Source organism: Lipotes vexillifer, unplaced genomic scaffold (genome assembly GCF_000442215.2).
Source record: "Lipotes vexillifer unplaced genomic scaffold, Lipotes_vexillifer_v1.1 scaffold811, whole genome shotgun sequence".
Lineage (NCBI taxonomy): Eukaryota > Metazoa > Chordata > Mammalia > Artiodactyla > Lipotidae > Lipotes > Lipotes vexillifer.
This window is the reverse complement of record NW_006775554.1, coordinates 1,235,670-1,259,644: the sequence shown is the minus strand read 5'-3', so window position 1 is coordinate 1,259,644 and position 23,975 is coordinate 1,235,670. Positions and strand designations below refer to the sequence as shown.

The window sequence follows — 23,975 nt, the reverse complement described above, 5'->3', positions numbered from 1 at the left end:
CTGCTCCCCCCGCCGCGCCAGGCCGCATCCCCCAGGGGCGCCCGCTTCACCTCGGCCCGACCCGGGCGCCCGCCACTCCCTCCACACTCACCATCCGGGGCTCCGGCCGCCGCCATGATGATTGTGTACAACACCCACCGCTCCCGCAGAGGCCGCCGGGAAAAGGCGAGCTGGCTGAGATTGGCCCCGGTAACAGCCCCTAATCGCACACAGCCTGGCCGGAAACAGGTGGAGGTTTCTATGGAGACCCGCCTCCTCCGCTTCCCCGGCCCGGCCCCTGCCACGCTTTAGCTTTCAAGAACCCGGGGGGCGGGCCCGGGAAATCGCCCGCTCGCGGGACTCTGCCCCCTAGAGGCCGAGTGGGACCGCAGTCGTGCAAGGGGGCGTGGGCTTGTAGGCTAGGGGGCCTGCGCCTTTAAGGGGCGGGGTTGCGCCTGCTGTGGCGGAAGCGGATTTGCTGGGAGGAGTCCCCGGAAGTGATGCACGGAGAAGCCCACGTGTGCGCTTCCACTCCACATGGCTGTGCTCCTGAAGAGGTTGTTGCATCCCCGGAGGCCCCCGGAGGCCTTGGGCCGCCCCCTGGGACGGCGCGAGGCCAGCCTGGGCACTCATGCGGGGACTGCGGTGCGAGTGCGGTTCGCCCCCAGCCCCACAGGTAACCGTGGCGGACGTGACGCTGCAGGCCGAGGCCCACCGTCTCTTGCCCGCCCCCCGAACGTTCGGAGCGAATCCCTTCCGGTGGTGTCAGACTGGGCGGGTAGTGCGGCCTCATTTTACAGAGGCTGAAATAGGTTTACGAGCGGAAATTTTTCACGTTGCCAGGAGTTTCGTGTTTATTGTACTGTACCATTTCTTTGGGCCCCTTTTTTCTTTTGTGTATATAGTAAATGTGTATTGAGTACAAAATGTTTTAGGCGCTGGGGTACAGTGGACATGGAGAAAGTAGGGCCCCCGCTCCCAAGAAGCCTACACTGTAGTGGCTGCAACAAACACGTATAAAAATAACTAGTTTTAAACAGTCACGTGTGTCATGCGGAAAATGAAGCAGGGTAGGGGACTGGGGGTTGGGGAGGATGCTCAGGGATGCCTTGCTGAGGAGGTGTCATAAGGGCTGAGAACCAGATAACAAGAAGGAGCTGGGTATGTGAAACCTATAGAAGGAACCTTCTGGGCAGAGGAAATTGGAGGTACAAAGGCCCTGTGATTAGTATTGGAGCCTAGCAAACCAGAGAGTGAGGCAGGGGCCCACTGTATACACTAGCGGCGATCTTGTCAGGGCCTCCCCACTAGTTTCCCAAATTCTTTTCTCACCAAAGCAACCTGCTTGCCCTCTTCACACCAAGCGTGCCTCTCATTCTGAACTCCAGGGTCACAGAGCTACCTTTGTGACAAGATCTCAGCTACACAGAGTGACAGGGGTCTTTCTCGGCAGGCAGTATCGTGTAGAGCATGCTTCTCAAACCACCCCTGGTGAAAGGACTGGTTTCTGATTTCCAGTCAATTATGGACTAATACTTTTATAAAATCAATATAAAGAAATTAGTAGGAAAAGGAAACTCGTAAAAGCATACAAAATATAAGACTGTTTATTGAATTCAACAGATAAAAAACTATTCTGTCAAATTGCTGTCAACTTGGTTGGGAACTGCCAACAGTTTGCAGACAAGCTCTGGTTTGGGTGCCAAGGCCTGGAATTGTCTGGGCCCAAATTTCTGGCTTTGCCACTTCCTATTTGTGTGACTTGAGAAAATTATTTAACCTCTCTGAACCTCTGAGTTTTACCATCTGTCAAACAGGGCTGGTAATAGTACCTGCTTCATGGTGTGAGCTAATGCAGCTGAGGCACGGGGTAAGGACTGGTACTCATGGAAAGCACTTAATAAGCAGAAGCCTCCATTATGATGGTTTTAATTCTCCATTCCTTGCTGATCTGTGGGAAAAGCCCATGTTGGAAAGGCTGTTGACTACAAATAGAAGAATGTAGATCATTATAATAACTAAAATTAATAGGGTACTCTGGTCAACATTTATGCCTCACAGCAACCTCGCAAGGAAGGTTTCTATTTTTTGTTGTTAATCTCTCTAACAAATTAAGAAATTGATGCACATAAAAGTCAAGTAGAGTGCCCAAGGGGTAACAGAATTTGAATCAAGGTCTATTTGATCTAAAAGGTGTTGCTTTCAACTACTGGACCCCTGTCCTCTATCTTGGGGACCTCTGGTTTTGTGGTGGCCTTGTAACTAGCTGAAGGTCACATACATAATCAGTGTTGAGCTGGAGTCTACCTGACTCCAGAGAAGCATTTCCTATCCTGTGCTGCCTCCTGTACTTGGAGATGCAGACAAGCTCATTGTGGAGACAGGGCCGTAGCCTGGCCCAAAGAAGGAAGGGTAAGGGGGGAAATGACAGCCCTGGGAAAACTGTTCACTTTAACTTTTCAGTCAGGAATGATGAAAAAATAAAATAATAAGAGTTTAAACTTGGGTGAAGAGAAATACAGTGGCATCGAATATTACTTTCGGTTAGTATCTAAAGCCAGCACTTAAAAGTGTCAAGTAGACAAAATTTAAAATGTAGGATGTGAATAGTCACGTACAATGCATAGAGGGTATGCGCAAAATGTAATTTTACAGTACTTTTAATTAGTAATTAATTTTTTTTTAGTCCAAGGACTTCATTGAATTTGCATAAGTTAGATGCACGTGTGATGTGGCTTCACTGAATAACTGTCTGCTTCTCCTTTGGGTGAAACTTGGCCTTAAGGCAAATGTCAAAGTAGAATGATGGGTGCAGTTGGGGAGATTTGGAGCCATTTTACCCAATGACATGCTCCAAAACTTCAGTGTTCTTCCACTTCCAGGATGAGGGTAAATGAGTCAACCAGCGCAGTCCTCTTCTGTGGCAACCTGCCTGCCTGGGTGCCTGACGGGGAGATGGGACAGGGTAGCGCCATTTCTTAGACTTTGATGTTTCCTGAGACCTTGTGTCACAAGCAGAACTTACTTGCCCCTTGTCTTCCCCATCTTGTCTGAGCTGTTCTCTTCTTCCGCCAGGCTTCTTGCACCTGGGCGGCCTCCGCACTGCCTTGTACAACTACATCTTTGCCAAGAAGCACGGAGGGAGCTTCATCCTGAGGCTGGAGGACACGGATCAGACCCGCCTTGTGCCTGGGGCAGCGGAGAATATAGAGGACATGCTGGAGTGGGCAGGTGAGGCTGGCTGGGAGAGGCCCGTTCTTCAAAGAAGGAGCAGGGAGCAGGAAAAGGAGCCTGAAGGTTTTCTCACATGGCCCAGGGTGGAGAACATGGAGTCCCTGGAGGAATGAGTACATTTGTGCTGCCTGGGGTGGCAGATTCCACCTGGAAAGATGCTGAAGTTCCCGGGGCAGGGCGGAATAAAAAGCTCCAAGGCTGTTTTGAGATTCTTGTTTTTATCTCATAATCTCACTTCCTACTGGGAGCGGGCAGGAAACACAGGCCAAGTGGAAGATGGACCGGGAGTCTCCAGGGGTGTGGCAAGCCCGAGAAAGCGCCAGCCCAGTTGATATGGGACTCCTGGCCCAGCTTGTCAAATCTTCTGATTTCCGGGAGGAGCCGAACTCTGGTTTTTTGTTTTTTGTTTTCAATGCGGTATGTGGGCCTCTCACTGTTGTGGCCTCTCCTGTTGCAAAGCACAGGCTTCGGACGCGCAGGCTCAGTGGCCATGGCTCACAGGCCCAGCCGCTCCGCGGCATGTGGGATCCTCCCGGACCGGGGCACGAACCCGTGTCCCCTGCATTGGCAGGTGGACTGAACAACTGCGCCACCAGGGAAGCCCTGTTTTTGTTTTTTTTTGTTTTTTTGTTTTTTTGTTTTTTTGTTTTGCAGTACGCAGGCCTCTCACTGCCGTGGCCTCTCCCGTTGCGGAGCACAGGCTCCAGACGCGCAGGCTCAGCGGCCATGGCTCACAGGCCCAGCCGCTCTGCGGCATGTGGGATCCTCCCGGACCGTGGCACAAACCCGCGTCCCCTGCATCGGCAGGCGGACTCTCAACCACTGTGCCACCAGGGAAGCCTGCCTGTTTTTGTTTTTGGTGACTACTTCCCGTTGTTAAATCTGAGCTCAGATTTTTTTTTTTTAAACCACATTGTAGGAGCCAAACAAAACACGTGCAGCTTCTTAAGTCAGTCTCTTTAGGGGAAGTTTAGCCCTGAGGCCAGCTCAGCTCAGGGAGGACGAGGAGGAGTGTATGTGTGTTCCCCAGGTGTGTTCAGTAGCTGCCTTCCTGTCGGAACAGGTATGACTGTTTAAGCTCGCCAAGGGAAAATGCCAAAAACACCAAGTCTGTCTTGACATGTGTATTCTAGTCTCAGGTAAATCATTAACTAAATTCTGGGTTCCTGAAGGGCAAAAACTGATTTCATTTCTGTCCTCTACTGTAGAAGGTTGTAGCAGAAACTCAGTTGAGATTAGTTGAATAAAAGAATTCATGCACCAACGTCACTTGCTGTGGTCCAGGTAGTGATAGTGTTCAAGCATGGAACCAAGACCCTGCACTCAGTAAGTAGGGGAAGACAGATAAATAACAGGTGAATTCATTCTTAACTACAATATTAAGTGATGGTAAGTGATGTGGAGGGAAGGGTAGCAGGCGAGGAAAGCAGCAAGGAGCAGGTCTTGGAGATGGGGGGGACTTCCCCAGGGAGGGGACAGTAGAGCAGAGAGTTGCACAAAGTGAGGGGACGGCCCTCTGGTTACCTAGGGGGAGAATGCTCAAAGCAGTGGGAATAGCAGATGCAAAGGCCCTGTGGAAGCTTAGTGCTGGGTGTATTTGAGGAGCAGCAAGAAAGCCAGTGTGGCCCAAGCACGGTGAGGTAAGCAGAGGACCTGGAGACGTGAGGACAGTGGGGTTGGCAGGAGCCCGTGATTGGCCACGTGGCGTGGAGCACCTGCTACACCATGCTAGGCAGAAGGGTAGCGTGATGAGCAAGACTGCCTGATGCATCCTGCCCCGAGGAGCCCCCAGCTCAGCACAACGGTGTGAGCCTTCTGGTGAGGCAGAGGGCAGGGATCCACACCCCAGGTGGCTCAGTTCTGGAGCTTCTTGCTTTGGGCATCGGTATGTAATTTACATAGAATGAAATGTACCATCTCAAAGTGGTCTTTAGTATATTCACTGAGTTGTATATCCACCACCACTCTCTAATTCCAGAACAGTTCCATCACCCCAAAACGAAACCCTGCACCAGGCACTCCCTATTCCTCCTTCCCTCCTGCCCCTGGCAATCACTAACCTACTTTCTGTCTCTGTGGTTTGCCTATTTGGGACATTTCATTTTATGTCTGGCTTACATCTAGCATAAGGTTCGTGTATGTTGTAGCATGAATTGGTTCTTCTTTCCCGTTTATGCCAAACAATATTCATTGTATGGAAATACCACTTTTTACTTACCCATTCGTCAGTGATTGGGCATTTGGATTGTTTCTACTTTTTGGTTATGGTGAGTAAAACTGCCATGAACATTTACATACTATTTTTTATGTGAATCTGTTTTCAGTTTTCCTAGTGGAGTCTCTCTTAAACCCTGGAGCATTCCAAATGCTGGACACGTTAAGGGTAGATCAGGAAGGAACCCCAGATGCACCTAACCGCACGAGGCTGTACTGCGTATTTCCATGGCCCGTCCACCTTGTCTGTCCCTTTGTTCTAACCGTCCAGTCCTGCCCCAGCGTATTCCCAGGGCTGTGTCCCCTGCCTCGGGCTCCACCACCACCCCCACCCCCCCCCCCCCCCCCCCCCCCGCCCCGCTTCTCTGACAAATGAAGAAATACTAATACCAACAGTACCAACGATGGTCACAGCCAGGACCTGCTGAGCACTGAGATGTGCCAGGCAAAGCGCCAAACCCTTCCCATAGGCCGTCCCGTTCCAGCCTTGTGATGACCCTCAGCAGAAAGTAAATGTTTGTTTCCTTCTTTTGTAAAGGAGGAAATGGAGGCTCTGATAAGTGTCTTGCCTGGCCTCAGAGCTGGCCAGTGCACTTGAACCCAGGCCCCTCAGCCTCCAGAGTCTGTGTGACGTCGGGTGTGCAGAGTTAGCCCTGTCCTCTTCCTGTTTGAAAGCCATTTCAGGGCAGAAACGCCATCATCCAGCTCTTCTGTGTCCACCCTACCTCTCTTAGCATTTATAAGTTAAATCTATCCTTTGTGTTATAAGTTAAATCTATCCTTTGTGACCTGAGGAAACCAGACCTGGGGTTGGTGGTTCGCTTATAGTAGGTCACATTTAATCTAACAGCGTATGTTGCAGCTGTTCTACATGAAGCCACTGCACTAAGCACTGTGTAAGCACTGGTGCGTTTACGTCTCGGTCACTCTGCACAGTAGACTTTCAGCTCCACTTTTCAGAGAAGGAAACCGAGGCTTAGAAAGGCTAAGGAATGCAAGAGGCAGTCCACCAAGTGGTTAAGAGTGCGGACTTGGGGCCAGCTAGCCTGGCTTTGGTCCTTGGCCAGGTGATGTAACACAGCCCCTCTATGTCCCCATGTCCTCCTTACTGAATGGGGGTAATAACAGCCCCTACTGGGTGGGGTGGTTTTGAGCTTTAACAGCGATCACTAAACAAAAGCAGCCTGGAAGGTGCATAGCACTATCCCTTGTGACAGCCAGTCAGGGGCAGGGCCAGGAGCCCAGCCAGGCTGAATGGGCTGTCCCTGAACCACGCTTCTTCTCTCAAGTCCCCTGTTCCAGACCTGCTGGCTTCTCCCTCCCCAGGGCAAGGATGGAGGGAGAGGACGTGCCTGTAAGGGCATGGGCCGTGGAACCAGTGCACCTCCATCCGACTCCTTATCCACCAGCCACATGACCTTGAACGTTAACCTCTCTGTGCTTTAACTCTTCATCTGGAAAAGGGAAATCATAAGAGTAGCAGCCTCATGGATTGTCAGGAGGGTTAGAAGCTTTGTTATATGTGTAAAGTGCTTATAACAGTGCCTGGGAACCACTGTCTTGTGCATCATAGTTATTACTGTTTGGTGATTATTCTCTGCTTGTGTTGTAGGCATCCCCCCTGACGAGAGCCCCCGCCGGGGAGGTCCTGCAGGGCCCTACCTACAGTCTCAGCGACTTGCGCTCTACACCCAGGCCACCGAAGCTCTGCTGAAGAGTGGTGCTGCGTACCCGTGTTTCTGCTCACCCCAGCGGCTGGAGCTCCTGAAGAGGGAGGCCCTAAGAAACCGCCAGACACCCCGGTGAGAGCCCCAGCCTGTCACGGGTGCCTCCCCAGGGGTGGATGTGTTCGTTAGCTCTTGCTGTGTAACAGATTATCCCCAACTGGCTTATCTCAGGGTTTCTGTGGGTCAGGTTTGGGCACAGCTTAGCTGGCTTCTTTGGCTCAAGGTTGCTCTCAAAGCTGCATCAAGGTCTTGGCCAGGCTTGCAGTTACCTCGAGGCTGGCCTGTCAAAGGATCAGCCTCCTTGCCTCTCCGAGGCTGTTGCCCGGAGGCATCTGTTCCGGGCCACGTGGGCCTCTCCACCGGGCAGCTCACAGTTTGGCAGCTGGCTTTCCTCAGGGCGAGCCAGGGAGAAGGCAGGGGAGAGCGAGGAAGGTGGAAGCTACAGCTTCTGCATAACCTAATCAGGGAAGTGACATCTCATGGCTGTGTCATGCTCTGTGCATCAGAAGGAAGTCATTAGGTCCAGCCCACGCTCAAGGGCTGGGAGGACATGGGAAAAACACCCTGAGGCGGGGATCATTCTCTTCTTCCCCCGCTCAAATGGTAGCCCACAAGATACGTGTCATGCAGTTTACAGATCCCACTTACTGTCTTGAGGATCGGTCTGTATGACTCCATAAATTTTCCTCTGCTTGCATAGTATTCCATCACAGGGCTATATCATCACTCACTTGATCAGTTCCTTTCTAATGAACATTTATGTTATCTCTAATCTTTTGTTACTAAAAAAAGGGAGCGGTGATGAATAATGTTGACGTACATCATTTGGCACATGTGCGATGTGTTTGTTGGGTTATCTTCCCAGATTTGGAATTGCAGGTCAATTTATAGCTTTGATAGATACTGTCTAGTGGCCCTCTACTAGCTTGTACTCCCATCAGCATCATAAAATTCAAGTTCCAGTTTCAGTGAACTATTTGGACAAGGCCTTGGATGTTCATACAAGGTCGTGCCGTCCGCTGCAGCATTGATTTTTTAATCATAAACAGTCTACTTGCCCATTGACAGAAGATTAATTTTTAAAATTACTATCATGTCCTATCCTGTATCCATACAGCCATTTATTTTATACATTTATTTATTTTTATAAATTTATTTGTTTATTTTTGGCTGCATTGGGTCTTCTTTGCTGCGTGCGGGCTTTCTCTAGTTGTGGCGAGCGGGGGCTACTCTTCATTGCAGTGCACGGGCTTCTCATTGCAGTGACTTGTTGCGGAGCACGGGCTCTAGGCGCTTGGGCCCCAGTAGTTGCAGCACACGGGCTCAGTAGTTGTGCCTTGCAGGCTCTAGAGCACAGGCTCAGTAGTTGTGGCACACGGGCTTAGTCGCTCCACAGCATGTGGGATCTTCCCAGACCGGGGCTTGAATCCGTGTCCCCTGCGTTGGCAGGCGGATTCTTAACCATTGCGCCACCAGGGAAGTCCCATACAGCCATTTACAATTGAACATTTAGCTCAGTGTCAAGGATGGTACTTACAAGTGTTACATTTGTGTATCATTTAGGACACTTTGGGGAGCAAGTAACAAATACTCTGTTTAAAAGGGACAAACCAGAGCTTCTCAACTTCAGTGTGCAGAAGAATCACCTGAGGGTCTAGTTGACGGGCAGCTTCTGATTTAGCAGGTCCAGGGTGGGTCCAGCAGGTCCTGAGATGCTGCATTTCTGACAAGCTCCTAGGTGAGGCTGACGCTGGAGGTCCACAGACCACACTTTGAGTAGCCAAAGCATAAACCACATAGACATTCATCTTCTGCAGAAGTCTGCAGGTGGGTGACTCCAGGATGAAGCCAGCAGCTTTGAGAAGGCGGGACTCTATTTTGGCCTGTTGCTGCCTCCCTTGCTGCCCCCCTCCCCCATCAGTTGGCTGCAACACCTTGTGGCTCACCCTCCTCTCACTAGATTTGGAATTGCAGGTCAATTCCAAACAGGAGAGAAAATCTTTCCCAGAACCTTCATCCTCCGCTACCCCACAAGCATACTTTTTTTTGAATCTCAGTGATGGGTCACTGCTTTAGGGGAATGAGATTGCATGCTTGGCAAAATCAGTCATGATTCACCCCCTTGGGTGACATTTGACGTTTCCTCATTAGCAAGGAAGAAGGGAAACAGGCTTGTGACTGCTGTGCTATGTTATCTCACTTAGTTCTCCTACACAATAACCTTATTATCCCCATTCAAGACTGAGGAGACAGCTGTAAGAGGTAAATGACTTGCCCAAGGTCATACAGTTATCAGAGGCAAAGGTAGGGCTCACACCCGTCACCAGTACTCTTAGTAACTCTTAGTTACTGTGCTGCTCTGCTTCCCAACAGGTATGACAATCGGTGCTGGAGCCTGAGCGAGGCGCAGGTGGCCCAGAAGCTGGCCAAAGACCCCAAGCCTGCCATCCGCTTCCACCTGGAGGGGGAGGCGCCAGCCTTCCAGGACTTGGTGTACGGCTGGAATCGGCATGAGGTGGCCAGTGTGGAGGGGGACCCAGTCATCCTGAAGAGTGACGGCTTCCCCACCTACCACCTGGCCTGCGTGGTGGACGACCACCACATGGGCATCAGCCACGTGCTACGGGGCTCTGAGTGGCTGGTCTCCACCTCCAAGCATCTGCTCCTCTACCAGGCCCTGGGCTGGCAGCCCCCGCGCTTTGCCCACCTGCCCCTGCTCCTCAACAGGGATGGCAGCAAACTGTCCAAGAGGCAAGGGGACATCTTCCTGGAGCATTTTGCTGCCGCCGGCTTCCTGCCGGATGCCTTGCTCGATATCGTCACCAGCTGCGGCTCAGGGTTTGCAGGTACCCACTCCTCAAGAGGTCCTGGTGGGACCATAGCAGTGAAGAGCTGGGGCCTTGGGTCAGGCCGCCTGGCCTTTAGTCCCAGCTGTGCCACCCACTGGCCGTGTGATCTTATACACGTTCCTTCTCTTATTTGACAAGTGTTTCTTGAGCCAGACACCGTGTTACGTGCTTGGGGCTACAATGGTGAAGAAGGTAGATGTAATCCCTGTTCTCAAGGATCTTATGATCTGTGAGCCTCGGTTTTCTCATCTGTAGAATGGGCTAAGTGTCTACCTCACAGGGTTAAGTTAGGGTTCACTGACTATGAGGCACCAGCACAGTATCTGCCACACAATAGCACAAAAATTACAGAACCTGTGATTATTGTAATTACGTTATTAATAGTAGTACAAGTAGGTACTCTGACAGTATTACTAGTATTACTATGACCCTAGTTTATTCCAAGCTGACCAAAGACTTAGGGCCCACATCTTGATGATGCACAAAATAGGATGACCTTTTGGTGGGGGGGCGATTTCTGAAACTGTGGCCATAGTCTGCTTCCTGCTTTTTCTGTTCGTATCTCATTTAAGCCTTAAAATATCCTTGAGGGGTATTTATTATCCCCACTGTTTGTTAGAAGCTTGTGAGGCTCAGAGAGATTGAGTAACTTGGCGAAGTCACCCAGCTAGTGAGGGCCGTGGCAGAGACTCAAGCCTAACCAGGATGCCCACTGACTGCGTGAGATGGGGCCACCGCTCATGAGAAGCAGCTCGTGGCTTAGCTCTTCTCACTCTGGCTGCACTTTGGAATCCACCAGGAAGCTTGTGAAATACAGTCCTGCTCAGACCCCATCCAAAACCAGTCGAGTCAGGATCCCTGGGGCGCAGCCAGGCAATGAGCAGGCTCTTCTTGCAGCTCGTGTCTTTGAGGGCAATGAGGATTGATTTAGCCGGATTGTTTTCAAGCTTTTTTTTCTTTAGTGACAGAACCCTTTCTGCAAATGAAAGCTCACTCGGGCCCTTGATATATAAAATAACTAGAAGTCGAATCTGTTTGGGTAGCCTCCCTTGTGATTGAAAGTGGAATGGCAGGGTGGGGGGGTGGGTGCTGAGCAGCTGGGCCTGCCTCACTTGCAGAGAACGAGTTGGGCAGGACCTTGCCAGAGCTGATCACACAGTTTGACCTGACCCGGGTCACCTGCCACTCAGCCCTGCTGGACCTGGAGAAGCTCCCAGAATTCAACAGGTGAGCGGGGAATCTGGAGCACCCCCAGGAGAAAAGGGCTCACCTACTGATGCTGGGTCCCCACGGTGGAAGGTCTAGTGGGCTCTGGAGTCACACACACTTGATTTTGACTATGGGCTCAGGGGTCTAGTGCCATGTGACCACAGGTAAGTCACCTAACCTCCTCAAGCCTCTGTTTTCTCTTCTCTAAAATGGGGCTAATAACAAAACTCACCTTAGGCGATAGTTCAGTTAAATTAAGCCTCGAACTATTTTGCACATAGAAAGTGCTCAGTAAAACGGTAGGTACGGTTTTTGTAGTCACCAATATTCCTGCTCAGCCCCTCCCCCGCCCAGCCAACACAGTAATTGAGTGCTGTCTCATGGCGTCTGTTTTACATGTCGAGTAGTTCTTCCCTGTGAAACCTCCAGCCACAGTTACAGTTCGGATCACTGTTGCCATGCCTCAGGCTAAGGGCATTAGAGGGAAAGCCAGAGGACAGGTCCGTACTTAAGGGCCAGGGACTCTGATGCCTTCTCTTAAGCCTTGGTTTGGGGGCAGGCTCTTCTCGGTGCTTTATGGCATGAGCCCAGGGGATTCACATCGACTGTGGGTGTGTCAAGGGTGTGTCAAGGATGTTACTTCATGTACTTCCTGCATCACACCTAAGGTCAGTTGTATGATTTTGCCCTATTGTGCGTATGAGGAGAGCAAGATGTCAGGAAGTTGAATAACCAGCCCAAGTTCAAGTTCACACAGTAATGGTGGGCATCTTTTTTTTTTTTAATTTTATTTTTTTAATTTATTTATTTTTGGCTGCGTTGGGTCTTCGTTGCGGTGCGCAGGCTTCTCATTGTGGTGGCTTCTCATTGTGGTGGCTTCTCGTTGTGGAGCACGGGCTGTAGGTGCATGGGCTTCAGTAGTTGTGCATGGGCTCAGTAGTCGTGGCTCACGGGCTCTAGAGCGCAGGCTCAGTAGTTGTGGCACACAGGCTTAGTTGCTCCACGGCATGTGGGATCTTCCCGGGATCAAACAGGGATCGAACTCCTGTCCCCTGCGTTGGCAGGCGGATTCTTAACCACTGTGAGTGGGCATCTCTTGAGTGGGGCATTCAGGATCAAACAGCATGCACATTGAATGCAGCCTGTTCTCTACCTTTCTTATCATGGAGAAAGCGATGTCCCTGGGAGAAATGGAGTCGGAACAGGGGAGATACTTTGTGACCCATTCCAGTCCTCCACAAAGCATGAGGGGGAGCCCGAGGGAGACAGCGGTGGGCTTTTGCTTGGGATAGATGCCCTCTTTTTTTGTGCAGCCGAAGCTGTTCTCTTTAGTTGTTTCTGTAATCAAGCCACTGCTATGATCATTTCAGTAACAGTTGTAAAGATAGTAGTTGTCATAGCAGTACTAGTGGTGTGGCGGAGGTAGTGATAGTAACTAAAGTTTATCTAGCACTCGCTACGTCCCAGGCCGTGGACTATCTCAAGCCTGATTTCTTTCTTCCCACTGTCTCATCTAACTACTAAGGGGGTCCTAGAAACAGTTTCAGTACAAATTTCATGTGATTTCTCTTAATTCATTTTAGAAAGTGATGGTTTGGGGCCAGTGAGTGCTCCAGATTGCTTCCCAGATGGTTTCATCCTTCCACCCTCTGTTTAGACCCCCTTCCCGTCTCTAACTGCCGGGTGTGGCAGTAACGCAGGCCTGGTGCTCAGTGCTTTACAGACAGCTCCTCGTTTACTCTGCCCAGCGCCCTGTGAGGGAGGCCCCGTTGTTCCCACAGTAACAGACGAGCACCCTGAGCTCTGAACGGTTGTGTAACTTGCTGCAGACATCTGGCAAAGCTGGCTTCACCCACAGGCCTGTGCAGTCTCAGAGCCCATGAGATGATCACCAGTCCCTTGCTGCCTGCCTGCCTTCTATGTCAGGGACAGGGGCCAAGCGCCTACAGAATGGCCCTCGGCCCCTCGCTGCTCGCTCTCTTGGGTCCCTCCAGTCCTGCTGGGGACAGGGTGAGGGCAGCCCAGAGACAGAACTGACAGGGCCTGGTTTGAGGCTTGGAGTCTTAGAGGCTTTGCTGCTTCTGAAGGAGGGAACAAGGCGGTTAGAAGAATTCTGAAAAGGGGAAAATTTGACCTGACAGGAAAACTTGAGCTTTTTAACTGTGAGCCGTGAATTCAGAGAACTGTGCCGTCTGGACATGGCTTTGAATCCTAGAAATCCATATTCTCGACCTCTGCCCTTTTGCTCCAGAGCCCCACGCTTCGAACTCTGCGAGGAGGCAGGCACCGCCAGGTTCTGCTTTGTAAACTCAGGTGCCTGTCGAGGCCAGGCAGGTAGCTCAGAGGAGGGCGGCGGGCCACGTGAGAGGCCCTGGGGAGCAGAGGGACGGGCAGACCTTCGGCACCCTCCTCTCTGCTCCAGCTGGAAGGTGTCATTCTTCAAACCCCACCCACTCCACTGGGGAAGAGGGTTGTCTGGGCTGGAGATGCCCGTGGCAGGACGGTCCCTTGGCTTCCCCGGCAGGCTGCACCTTCGCCGGCTGGTGAGCGATGAGACCCAGAGACGCCAGCTGGTGGGGAAGCTACAGGCTCTCGTGGAGGAGGCATTCGGGAGCCAGCTGCAAGACAGGAATGTGCTGGACGCAGCCTACCTGGAGAGGATCATCCTGCTGAGACAGGTGTGGTGTCGGGAGCTCAGGGGGACCCAGGGAGCAGGTGGGGCCCCACTTCTTCCCCTCCCGCTGCATCAGAGCCCCATCCCAGGGCGTTCAGTGACCGCCTCTTCCCCCAGGGTCACATTTGCCGCCTGCAGGATTTGGTCTCCCCAGCGCACTCCTACCTGTGGACTCGCCCTGCTGTGAGCCGAGCACAGCTGGGTGCCGTCTCGGAGAAGGTGGACGTCATTGCCAAGCGTGTGCTGGGGTGAGTGTCTGCAGGCTGAGTTCAGGGTTCTGCGCTTCCCTTCGCTCTCTCCCCACCAGGGCCCCCTTCACTCCAGGGCTCGGCTGTCAGGCCTGCAGTACAGCCCCAGAGCTAGCGAGAGGTTCTCGGTGAGACGATCACTCACGGCTCTCTTGGCGGAAGGGCTGACCCTGAGGAGCCCAGGCTCTTCCAGGAAGAGGCGGTGGTCTGGCGCTGGGATCGGACCCACCTGGATTCCGTTCCTGCCCTACCCCTCGCTGGCCCAGTTAGTTCACCTGTCCAGGGGGCTTCGATTTGTCCAAGTGACTGCACGTCCTTGAGCTTCTATTTCCTCACCTATAGGGTGGAGATGATACTAGGTCTTATTTTAACAGTAGCAGAACTCTCCAGATTATGAGGGCACAAAGTGCAACCAAAACGGGCTTAAGCAAGGGGGGGAATGATTGGTGTACGTAATTGCAGAGGCTAGGAGAAGAGCCAGCTTGAGGTCCAGCTTAAAGCTGGGGCCAAAAATATGTCACCAAGACCTAATTTCTCCCTCTGCCCCTTTGACTTTCTCCCCCACTCCTCCACGCCCGTTACTCCTTCTGCAGAGGTTCTGTATCGGGTAGATGGAGCGTGGGATGCTCTACCAGACAAGACAAGCACCTTTCTCCCTTACCTGCATCCAGAGCAGGCAGTTTGGGCTGAAGAGCTTTCTCCACATCTCCAGGGTCCTGTCATCCCTGGGTTTTGCTCTTGTCCCCATGGTCCGTGGTGGCTCACAATTCAGCCAGAGGAGGAAGGAGGGAAGGGAGAGGGGGACGGGATACTCCTCCCCCTTAGGGACTTGACTTAAAAGTGACACACTCGTTTCCACCCGCATCCCGCTGGCCCGAACGCCTGTCTTAGGGCCACTCCAAGCTACAAGGGAGTCTGGAAAATGTAGTTTTTACCTTGGGGGCCAGGTGCCCAGCTGAAAATGGTGTCAGTACACATGAGAGGGAGAAAGGATACCAGGGGTCAAAAGCAGCCTCTCTCGCAGTCTCCACTGTGGTGGTTAAGACAGCAAAACCTTAGCCTCCGGCTCTAGCTGTGTCCTGAGATTCACTCTGATGGGGCCTGATTGGCCTGGTTTTTCTGTCTCTGAACTAGTCACTGAGGCCTGGAGAATGTGATGTGCTGACCGGCTTAGGTTAGGTCATACGTGGGACCCTGAGTGGACCCCCCCAGCCCCCAGCCAAAGCACATGGGCTGAGGATGGAGCCGGGTAGTTCCACAGGGAGAGTTAGGGCCTGTGGAGAGAGTTATAAAGATTAAATTAGATAATAACAGCAAACACTCGTGTGGGTTTGCTTACACATGTGCCTACAACGTGCTGTGTTATATATCATATATATTAGGTGTGTACACGGATATGTGTGCATGCTATGTGTGTGTGTATACACTTGAATTCAGAGCAACCTAATAAAGGAACTACTGTTGTTAGCCCCATTTTAACAGGTGAGGAAATCAAGGCACAAAGAGGTTAAGTAATTTGTCTAAAATAATAACAGCTAGTAAATCGAAGGAGCAGGGATTGGGACTCAAGCTGGCTGGGGCGAGAGACCGTATGTCCAATCATATTCTCTATTGCTTATCTTTGGTGTAAAGTACTTGGACAGCCCCTGATAACAAGCAGCCATCACAAATCTTCCCTCCTACTCAGCCCCCAACAGAAAGGCAGTCCCAAAGCAGTTTCCTTTGTGAAATGTCTGTGTATTCAAGGAAATGTGTATACAACTCCATTCTCCCAATTTTTTTAATTTAAAACTTAATTGTTATTAATACATTCAAACCTCTTGAACCTCTAGGTTTAAAACCTAGAAATTATTTCAAAAGGTATATATCAGGAGTCCCATTTTTAATCCTTGTCCCCTGTCTGCCCCATTCCAGAACCCTCTCTGGATGTTACTACTATTCATAATTATATGTAAATAACCCTTATTTTTCAGCTTTTTTACACAAAAGGTACAATACAGGAAATTCTCTGGTGGTCCAGTGGTTAGGACTCAGTGCTTTCACTGCCAAGGGCCTGGGTTCAGTCCCTGATGGGCAACTAAGATCCTGCAAACCGAGCGGTGTGGCCAAAAAAATACAATATAATAACACTGTTGTCTTTGGGTGGGATTTTTGTTTTACTTTTATTTTTTTTAGTGAAGTATAGTTGATTTGTAATATTATGTTAGTTTCAAATGTACAACATAGTGATTCAGTATTTTTGTAGATTATACGTCATTTAAAGTTTACAAAATAATGGCTGTATTTCCCTTAGTGTCTTTATGTGTTTTTTTGCTTGTTTTTCCCTTAACAATTTATCTTTAGATCTGTCCAGGGCTTAGAAGAGCATCCTCATTCTTTTCTCAGCTACAGCTATTCCCTTTTTATACCACTTTACCATGATTTATATAATTCATCTCCTATTGATGGACATTTGGATTGCTTCCAAATTTTGTAGTTACAAACAATCACAGTGAGTAACCTTGAATAGACATCATTAAGCACCCTTAAAAGTAAATCTCCAGGATAAATTCCCAAGAGGTATTATGAATAATAATACTCCCTTAACTTAGGACATTCCACATGAGGCTGTTAGTTCTAGTTCACTGGACTAATGTCTTACCTCCCTACCCCTGCCATGGGATTAGATTTTAGAGACCTTCGGGGGCTCCCACTGAAGACAGGAAAGCTGACGCCCAAATATTTAGAAGCTGCGGGATCTCTGGAAGTCCCTCTGTGCCCACGCCAAGGCCTGGACCAGCTCTAACATGTCCTGGCTGCCAGTGTTGGCTGCCTGGGGCCTGTCACTCTCACCAGCTCCTTAGCAGCCTGCCTTCCCACAGTGACATTGAGGAGTGTGTTTGGTTTTTTCCCACATTACATTTTTGGGTTTTTTTGAAGTATAGTTGATTTATAATGTGTTAATTTCTGCTGTATAGCAAAGTGATTCAGTTATACATATTCCTTTCCATAGACTTTTCCATTATGGTTTATCACAGGATATTGACTATAGTTCCCTGTGCTCTGTGGTAGGACCTTGTTGTTTATCCATTTTATATATAATGGTTTGCATCTGCTAGTCCTAAACTCCCAAATCCTTCCCTCCCCCCACCCCGCCCACCCTTCCTTGGCAACCACAGGTCTGTTCTCTATGTCTGTGAGTCTGTTTCTGGTTCGTAGATATGTTCATTTGTGTCATATTTTAGATTCCACATGTAAGTGATATCATATGGTATTTGTCTCTTTCTGAGACTTACTTCACTTCGTATGATAATCTCTAGGTCCATCCCTGTTGCTGCAAACCACATTACATCTTATATTTTCAATATTTCCTCTTCTCCATTTCATAAATAGCAGCAATCATGTGGTCCAGTTTTAAGATGCAATACGAATGATTATGTTTCTCAAATTGAAACTGAATTGCTCAAGTACTGGGGTGAGTAAGGAAATCTGCACTAAAAGGCTTTTTGTTTCAATTCCTCATGAACCCAGTCCCTGAGCCGGTAGCCCTCCACCCTGAGCTGATGTGGGGAGTGGAGTGTCTGGGCCCTTTCAGGAGCAGGTGGTGTCAGAGGTGGCGTCGAGGATCGTCTGCACTAGTGAAGATCTCCAGCCTCAGTCCCTCTTCCGTGTGGAATGACTCCCCCTGCTCTGCTTCCATCTCTTGCTCTAACTCAGAATCAGGGCTAGGACGAAGTTTTTGCAAGTCCTGCTCTGACTAATTGGGGACTTTCTCTTGAGCTCAAACATGCTTTGGGGAGAGGGTCTCAGCTGAACTGCCAGGAAAGTGGGGAGTAGTTGCTGGCCTGTTGTAGTTCCTTAAGTGTTTCATTTGTGGGCAAAGAATGGTTGTAGCAAGTTGGTGGCAGGGACATTACTGGAGCTGGGGTCTCCTGATTTCCTTCTTTCTGCTCTTCTCTGCTACATCCCCCAGAAGTCTTGAAGCTGTGTTTCAGATCATTTCCCAGAGGGCTTCATTCTTCCATCCTATGTGTAACCCAATCCTAAGTTTCTTTTTAGATCCTCTTGCAATGTCTCTGAGCTCTTGGATGTAATAAATATTAGCTAATATTTAACTTTTTATTGAAATATAAGAGCTCATACTTTCAAGTACTTACCATCTGTTCAGGCAATGTACTTAGTGCTTTACAAGTTTTAACTTAGCCCCACCATAGCCCTGTGAGGTACAGACACTATTATTATTCCCACTTTACAGGTGAGAAAACTGAGGCATTAAGATTACATGGCACAGGTAGTAATCAGTTAATCCTCTTATGGTGTCCTCTTAGTTTCCATTTTTATGCTCACTTGCTTGGATTCTCTGTGTTTGTAGTCTCTTGGTTGTTTCTTCCCCAGCTAGGATGGGGATGGGGGTAGTAGGTATCCCCCCACCCCCAAGGCAGGGTTGAACATTGGTTGTGCTGTTAATGTATTATATTGTAGCTGATGGATGAATCTTCTGAAGTCCTCCCTTCCACCCACTTGCCACTGGCCCATGCTGGCCCCTTATAGACTGGCCCTCTTCTAGGCTTTTAGAAGGACCCGGTATGAGTTTAACTCAGGACACGCTGAACGGAGAACTGAAGAAGCTGTCAGAAGGTCTGGAAGGCACCAAACACAGTAACGTGATGAAGCTCCTCCGAGTGGCCCTCAGTGGACAGCTGGTGAGGCGGGTGGCTGGACCGTGCCCTGGAGCCCTCATTTATCCACTCAGCTAACATTCACCGGCAGCACTAAGCTCAGTTTGGGGGCTGCAAAGATGAATGAAACATGACCACCCCTCTCATTCAGTCATTCAACAGATAATACTTACTGAGTACCTACTATGTGTAAGCACCATGCTAGGTACAGTGGATACGGTAGTGAGTGAAACACATGTGCTCCCTGCCTTCATGGAGCTGGCAGTTGACTGGGGCTATTGGACCTACCAACCCAGCAAGAGCAGGCTTCTGGGACCCATCCTTAGAAATTAAAGCCCGTAAAATGCAAACTCTGCTCCTTGGGATGCAGGCAGCAGTGCTGGGGTTGGCCTAGGGTGTAACTTCTACAGACCAAGGTTGGGTGTTCATTCCTCAGGCATCTTAAGGCAATTTTTTCTCTTTTTGTTCTTAGCAAGGACCTCCTGTAGCTGAGATGATGTTGTCCTTGGGACCAAAGGAAGTGCGGGAACGAATACAGAAGGTGCTTTCCAGCTAGAGAGAAGGTGTGCAGGACAGCAGAGGTGGCCACAGGAACTGTTCTTGTGGGACCTGCCCTCAGAGGGGAGGAGCAGGAGGCCTGGGGCCCATCGGAAGCTTGTGGAAGGAACCGAGAATGGACACACAGCCTCTGGGTGCACAGGTGCATTTATGGCTCCACGCCAGGCCCATCCTTATCAGTTGGCCAGGGTCACCCAGCCCCCCTCACCTCCCTGACGCTGGAAAGGAAGGCCTCACATGGTTCTGACACCACAGTACACAGCAGAGGTTAGGAGCTGGCTCACTGAACAGTCGCAGCTCATGTTTTAGTCTGCTCGGGCTGCCATGAAAAAATATCACAGAATGGTGGCTTAAATAACAGAAAATGATTTTCTCACAGTTGTGGAGGCCAGCAGTCCAAGATCAAGGTGTTGGCAGGTTTCGTTTCTCCTGAGGCCTCGCTCCTTGGTTTGCAGATGGCTGCCTTTTTGCTCTCTCCTCACATGGCCTTCCCTCTGTGTGTGCCCTCGGTATCTCTGTTTGTCCAAAGGCCCTCTTAAGAGGACACCAGTCAGATTGGGTTAAGGCCCACCCTCACGGCCCAGTTTGAACTTAATCACTTCTTTAAAGGCCCTGTCTGCAAATTTGGTCACATTCTGAGGTATGGAGAAGTTAGGGCTTCACATGTGAGTTTTGAGGGGAACACAACTCAGCCCATGCATAACAGCTTGGCAGCAGCCTGGACTCCTGGGTCCCAGTTCTCGGGCCCAGTTTGACTTTGTTTTTTCGTTTTGTTTTGTTTTTTAATTTATTTATTTTTGGCTGCGTTGGGTCTTGGTTGCTGTACACAGGCTTTCTCTAGTTGCGGCGAGCGGGGGCTACTCTTTGTTGTGCGCGGGCTTCTTGTGGCGGTGGCTTCTCTTGTTGTGGAGCACGGGCTCTAGGCACACGGGCTTCAATAGTTGTGGCAGTAGGTGTGGCACACGGGCTTAGTTGCTCCATGGCATGTGGGATCTTCCTGGACCAGGGCTTGAACCCGTGTCCCCTGCATTGGCAGGTGGATTCTCAATGACTGTGCCATCAGGGAAGCCCCCAGTTTGAGTCTGGAGCAATGACTGACAAGCTGGACTGAACTGGCTTGTTAGACTTTCTTTGGGGCTTGTAAGGGAAGAACCCACAAATCTGCCCAGGGGAACACTTAACGTTTTATACTACTCTTTGTCCTTGGGCCTGGGGCAGCGTTTATCTCCCTTCCCTAAAGGTTGTCTCTTCCTCTTTTCCAATTCTCCAGACCTGGTCCTTGAACTGGAGACCTCTACCCTGCCTGCTTTGCATCTTTTTCTTCATATCGCCTCCTTCTTCCACCCATCATTTGTAAATCACTGTCTGTGGGTTTCTGAAATGAGATGTTCTTCTTGGGGTGAATAGGAATAGCTGAAGTGAAAGGAGGATGGTGGCTGGCTACAAAGACCCCTACACGGCTTCTGGGCTTCCCCTTTGTAGCCCCCAGTCATCGCTACCTCCTGGCATTCACACTGAATAGAGCTGACTTCTGTGTGGTGTGTCATGGCTTCCATGTTGTTCTCTTGGATCCCTTACTCTGTGGGAAGCCAGCTTCCACACTGTGAAGACAGAGAGACAAGGATCGGAGGCCTTTTGACAACAGCTGTATGAATGGGCCATCTTGGAAGTCAGTCTTCCAGCCCCAGTCAAGCCTTCAGATGACTGCAATGCTGGCTGACATTTGACTGCAGCGTTCTTTTTTTTTTTTAATTGGAGTATAGTTGCTTTACAATGTTGTGTTTGTTTCTGCTGTATAGCAAAGTGAATCAGCCACACGTATACATATATTCCCCTCTTCCTTGGATTTCCTTTCCATTTAGGTCACCACAGAGCATTGAGTATAGAGTTCTCTGTACTATACAGTAGGTTCTCGTTAGTTATCTGTTTTATACATAGCAGTGTATATGTGTCAATCCCAATTTCCCAATCCATCTCACCCCCTCTTCCCCCTTAGTATCTATACGTTTGTCCTTTATGTCTCTGTCTCTGTTTCTGCTTTGCAAATAAGTTCATCTATACCATTTTTCTAGATTCCACATATGTGTTAATATACGATGTTTGTTTTTCTCTTTCTGACTTACTTCACTCTATGAAAGTCTCTAGGAACATCCACGTCTCTGCGAATGGCACAGTTTCGTTCCGTTTTATGGCTGAGTAATATTCCATTGTATATATGTACCACATCTTCTTTAGCCATTCCTCTGTTGATGGACATTTAGGTTGCTTCCATGTCCTGGCTATTGTAAATAGTGCTGACTGCAGCCTTCTTGAAAGATCCTGAGCCAGAACCACTAAGCAAAGTTGCTCCTGAATTTCAAGACATACAGTTATGAGATAATAAATATTTATTGTTTAAAGCCACTTAGCTCTGGGATAATTTGTTACCCAGCAAGATATTGCTAATACACTGTCCTTGTCCAGGGGAATAGGGAAAGGGGATTAAAGAATTTGCTGAGTTTCACAGAGACCTAATCCTTGCTTGAAAAGTACATCAGATAAAGTTCTTTGATGGCAAGCAATGGAAACCAGCTCTGCCTAACTTAGGTTTATTGGAGACTTTATGGGAGTTTAAATTTGTGAGAAAGTCATAGAATCTATGGGAAAGCCAAAGAACCAGGTCTTGGCAAAGCCAAAGAACCAGGTCTTGGAAAAGACAGGAACCAGGGAAGCTCTGAGCATGCAGGCAGCAGGAGCTCATGGCCAGTCTTGTCTGTGTTCTTCAGTGGGAACACATGAACTCTTAACTATTTTTTGTTGTGGTTTCTCTGTATTTTTTCCCTTTCAGTTTTGGATGATTCAGCTAAAGATTCAGATTCTAAGAAGAGAGTGTCTGGTTGGGCTAACTGAGGTCATGTTACCATTCCTCAGCCAGGAATATATCCAATGGAGGAAAAGTTCCCAAGGAGAACTAGGGTGGTTTTTCCAGAAGAAGGGGCAATGGCAGAAACAACAGGTGTTCCGCCAAAGGGGACACAGAATAATAATGCTTGAAATTTATTGTGCATTCACATGAGCCTCAACCACTTCTGGGTTTCAAATTATGCTGGTAGGGGACTTCCCTGGTGGTGCAGTGGCTAAGACTCCACGTTCCCAATTCAGGGGGCCTGGGTTCGACCCCAGGTAGGGGAACTAGATCCTGCATGCATGCTGCAACTGGGAGTCTGCATGCTGCAACTAAGACCTGGTGCAACCAAAATAAATAAATAAATATTAAAAAAATTATGCTGGTAAACACTTTAGTTCATCATCTCTCTAAATCTTCACAACCCCATGAGACAGGCATTATTATTATGGTTGTTGTTTCTATGTTTTAGATAGGGAGACTGAGGCTCAGAAAAGTTGATCAACTCTTCTGAGGTTTTAGTATGAGGCTTAGGACAACCCAGAGTCCAACCTCAACTCTTGTCACTCTGAGTGACATCAGAGCCTCCGATTCTAAGACATCAAGTATGCTTACAAGAAACTCTAGTTCTTGGTTAGGGAATCTGACTGTTTTAACAAAATGAGTGATCAAATTGCTGAGTCGATAAAGCTGTGGCCACTTCCTCGGTTGGAGTGAGTTGTCTGAGAAGCAGCATGTATCCTCTGCTCTGGGGTTTTGCTCAGGATCAGAAGGAATGTGTAAAAGGACTTCACAGAGTTTAAATAACCTCAAGTCTGTCCCCCAGTGTTTTTTCAGAGTATAGTGAAGTGAAGGCCATAGAGGCCAACTGTCTAGACTCAAAAACTGGTTCTGCCACTTACTGTGTGACTTCTATAGCTCAGTTTCCTCATCTGTTAAAGTGGGGATAACAGTTGTATCTGTCTCAACAGATTGTAAGAATCAAAATAGATGACATATGTAAAGTTCTTAAAACAGTGCCTGGCACTCAACAAATGCTATCAATTACAATCATCCTCATCATCAGTATTTTCATCCTTAGAGATGCTGATCTTGGTTGCAACACATAGAAACACACTCAGACTAACTTAAACCATGAAAGTAATTTACTGGAAGATTTAGGACCCACAGATCCCAAGGGCAGGACTCCCAGCTGGACCTTACAAGAGACTGGAGTCTGTACTCAAAAACCTATTAGGACCCAACACACTCACCTTTATCCCCCTGAAACTGCAGTTTCTAACCTTCGTCTCTGTCTGGGTGTCTGCTCCTCTCATCTTTCTTCTGCAGGCTGGCTTTCTCTTATCTCTGCAGCTGTTGAACAAATGCCCCAGCCCTAAAGCTGAATCATCTCCCCTCTGCTACACTGCCAATTCAGTAATTAGTATTCCATGTCCAAAATCCCAGGAGAGAATCTGATTGGCCTAGCTTGGGTCAGCTGTCTACCCCTGGTCCAATCAACTGTGGCCAGTGGGACAGAGTCATGTAAGCAATCATGGCTGCAGGAGACCCACTCTAGTGATGGAGAGGGCTGTTCCTCCCCCTGAGCATATTCTGTTTCCATGGAGTTTAGAGTATACCCTTGCCAGAAAATTACTATTTTTCTGTAGGCAACTTTGGAATCTCATTCATATTGCCTTTATCCTAGCTTATTATTTTCCTCATAATGCTTATTACTATATGAAATTACATAGTGTATTTG

At 49.2% G+C, this 23,975-nt stretch overlaps 2 protein-coding genes across 2 annotated transcripts in view; one reads left to right on the top strand and one right to left on the bottom strand.

The window, feature by feature from the left end:
* UBFD1 (ubiquitin family domain containing 1) overlaps positions 1 to 285 on the bottom strand; it is an 11,613-nt gene extending 11,328 nt beyond the window's left edge. Inside the window, exon 1 of the mRNA XM_007449984.1 lies at positions 92 to 285. Coding sequence (XP_007450046.1) covers positions 92 to 116 — 25 coding nt within the window. The 5' untranslated portion in view covers positions 117 to 285. The remainder of the gene's footprint in view (positions 1 to 91) is intronic.
* Positions 286 to 516: 231 nt separating this feature from the next.
* EARS2 (glutamyl-tRNA synthetase 2, mitochondrial) lies at positions 517 to 19,348 on the top strand. Its single transcript, XM_007449983.1, has 9 exons — positions 517 to 655; positions 3,055 to 3,210; positions 7,040 to 7,229; positions 9,528 to 10,000; positions 11,122 to 11,230; positions 13,737 to 13,890; positions 14,004 to 14,134; positions 18,681 to 18,816; positions 19,265 to 19,348. The coding sequence occupies exons 1-9, from the start codon at positions 517 to 519 to the stop codon at positions 19,346 to 19,348; spliced, it is 1,572 nt and encodes a 523-aa protein (XP_007450045.1).
* The last annotated feature ends 4,627 nt before the right edge of the window (positions 19,349 to 23,975 follow it).

Bases quoted from the DNA above. Each gene is read 5' to 3' on its own strand.
- EARS2 (XM_007449983.1), top strand. From the start codon at position 517: ATGGCTGTGCTCCTGAAGAGGTTGTTGCATCCCCGGAGGCCCCCGGAG. The intron at 656-3,054 runs GTAACCGTGGCG...TTCTTCCGCCAG, and splicing joins GTTCGCCCCCAGCCCCACAG to GCTTCTTGCACCTGGGCGGC. The intron at 18,817-19,264 runs GTGAGGCGGGTG...TTTTGTTCTTAG, and splicing joins TGGCCCTCAGTGGACAGCTG to CAAGGACCTCCTGTAGCTGA.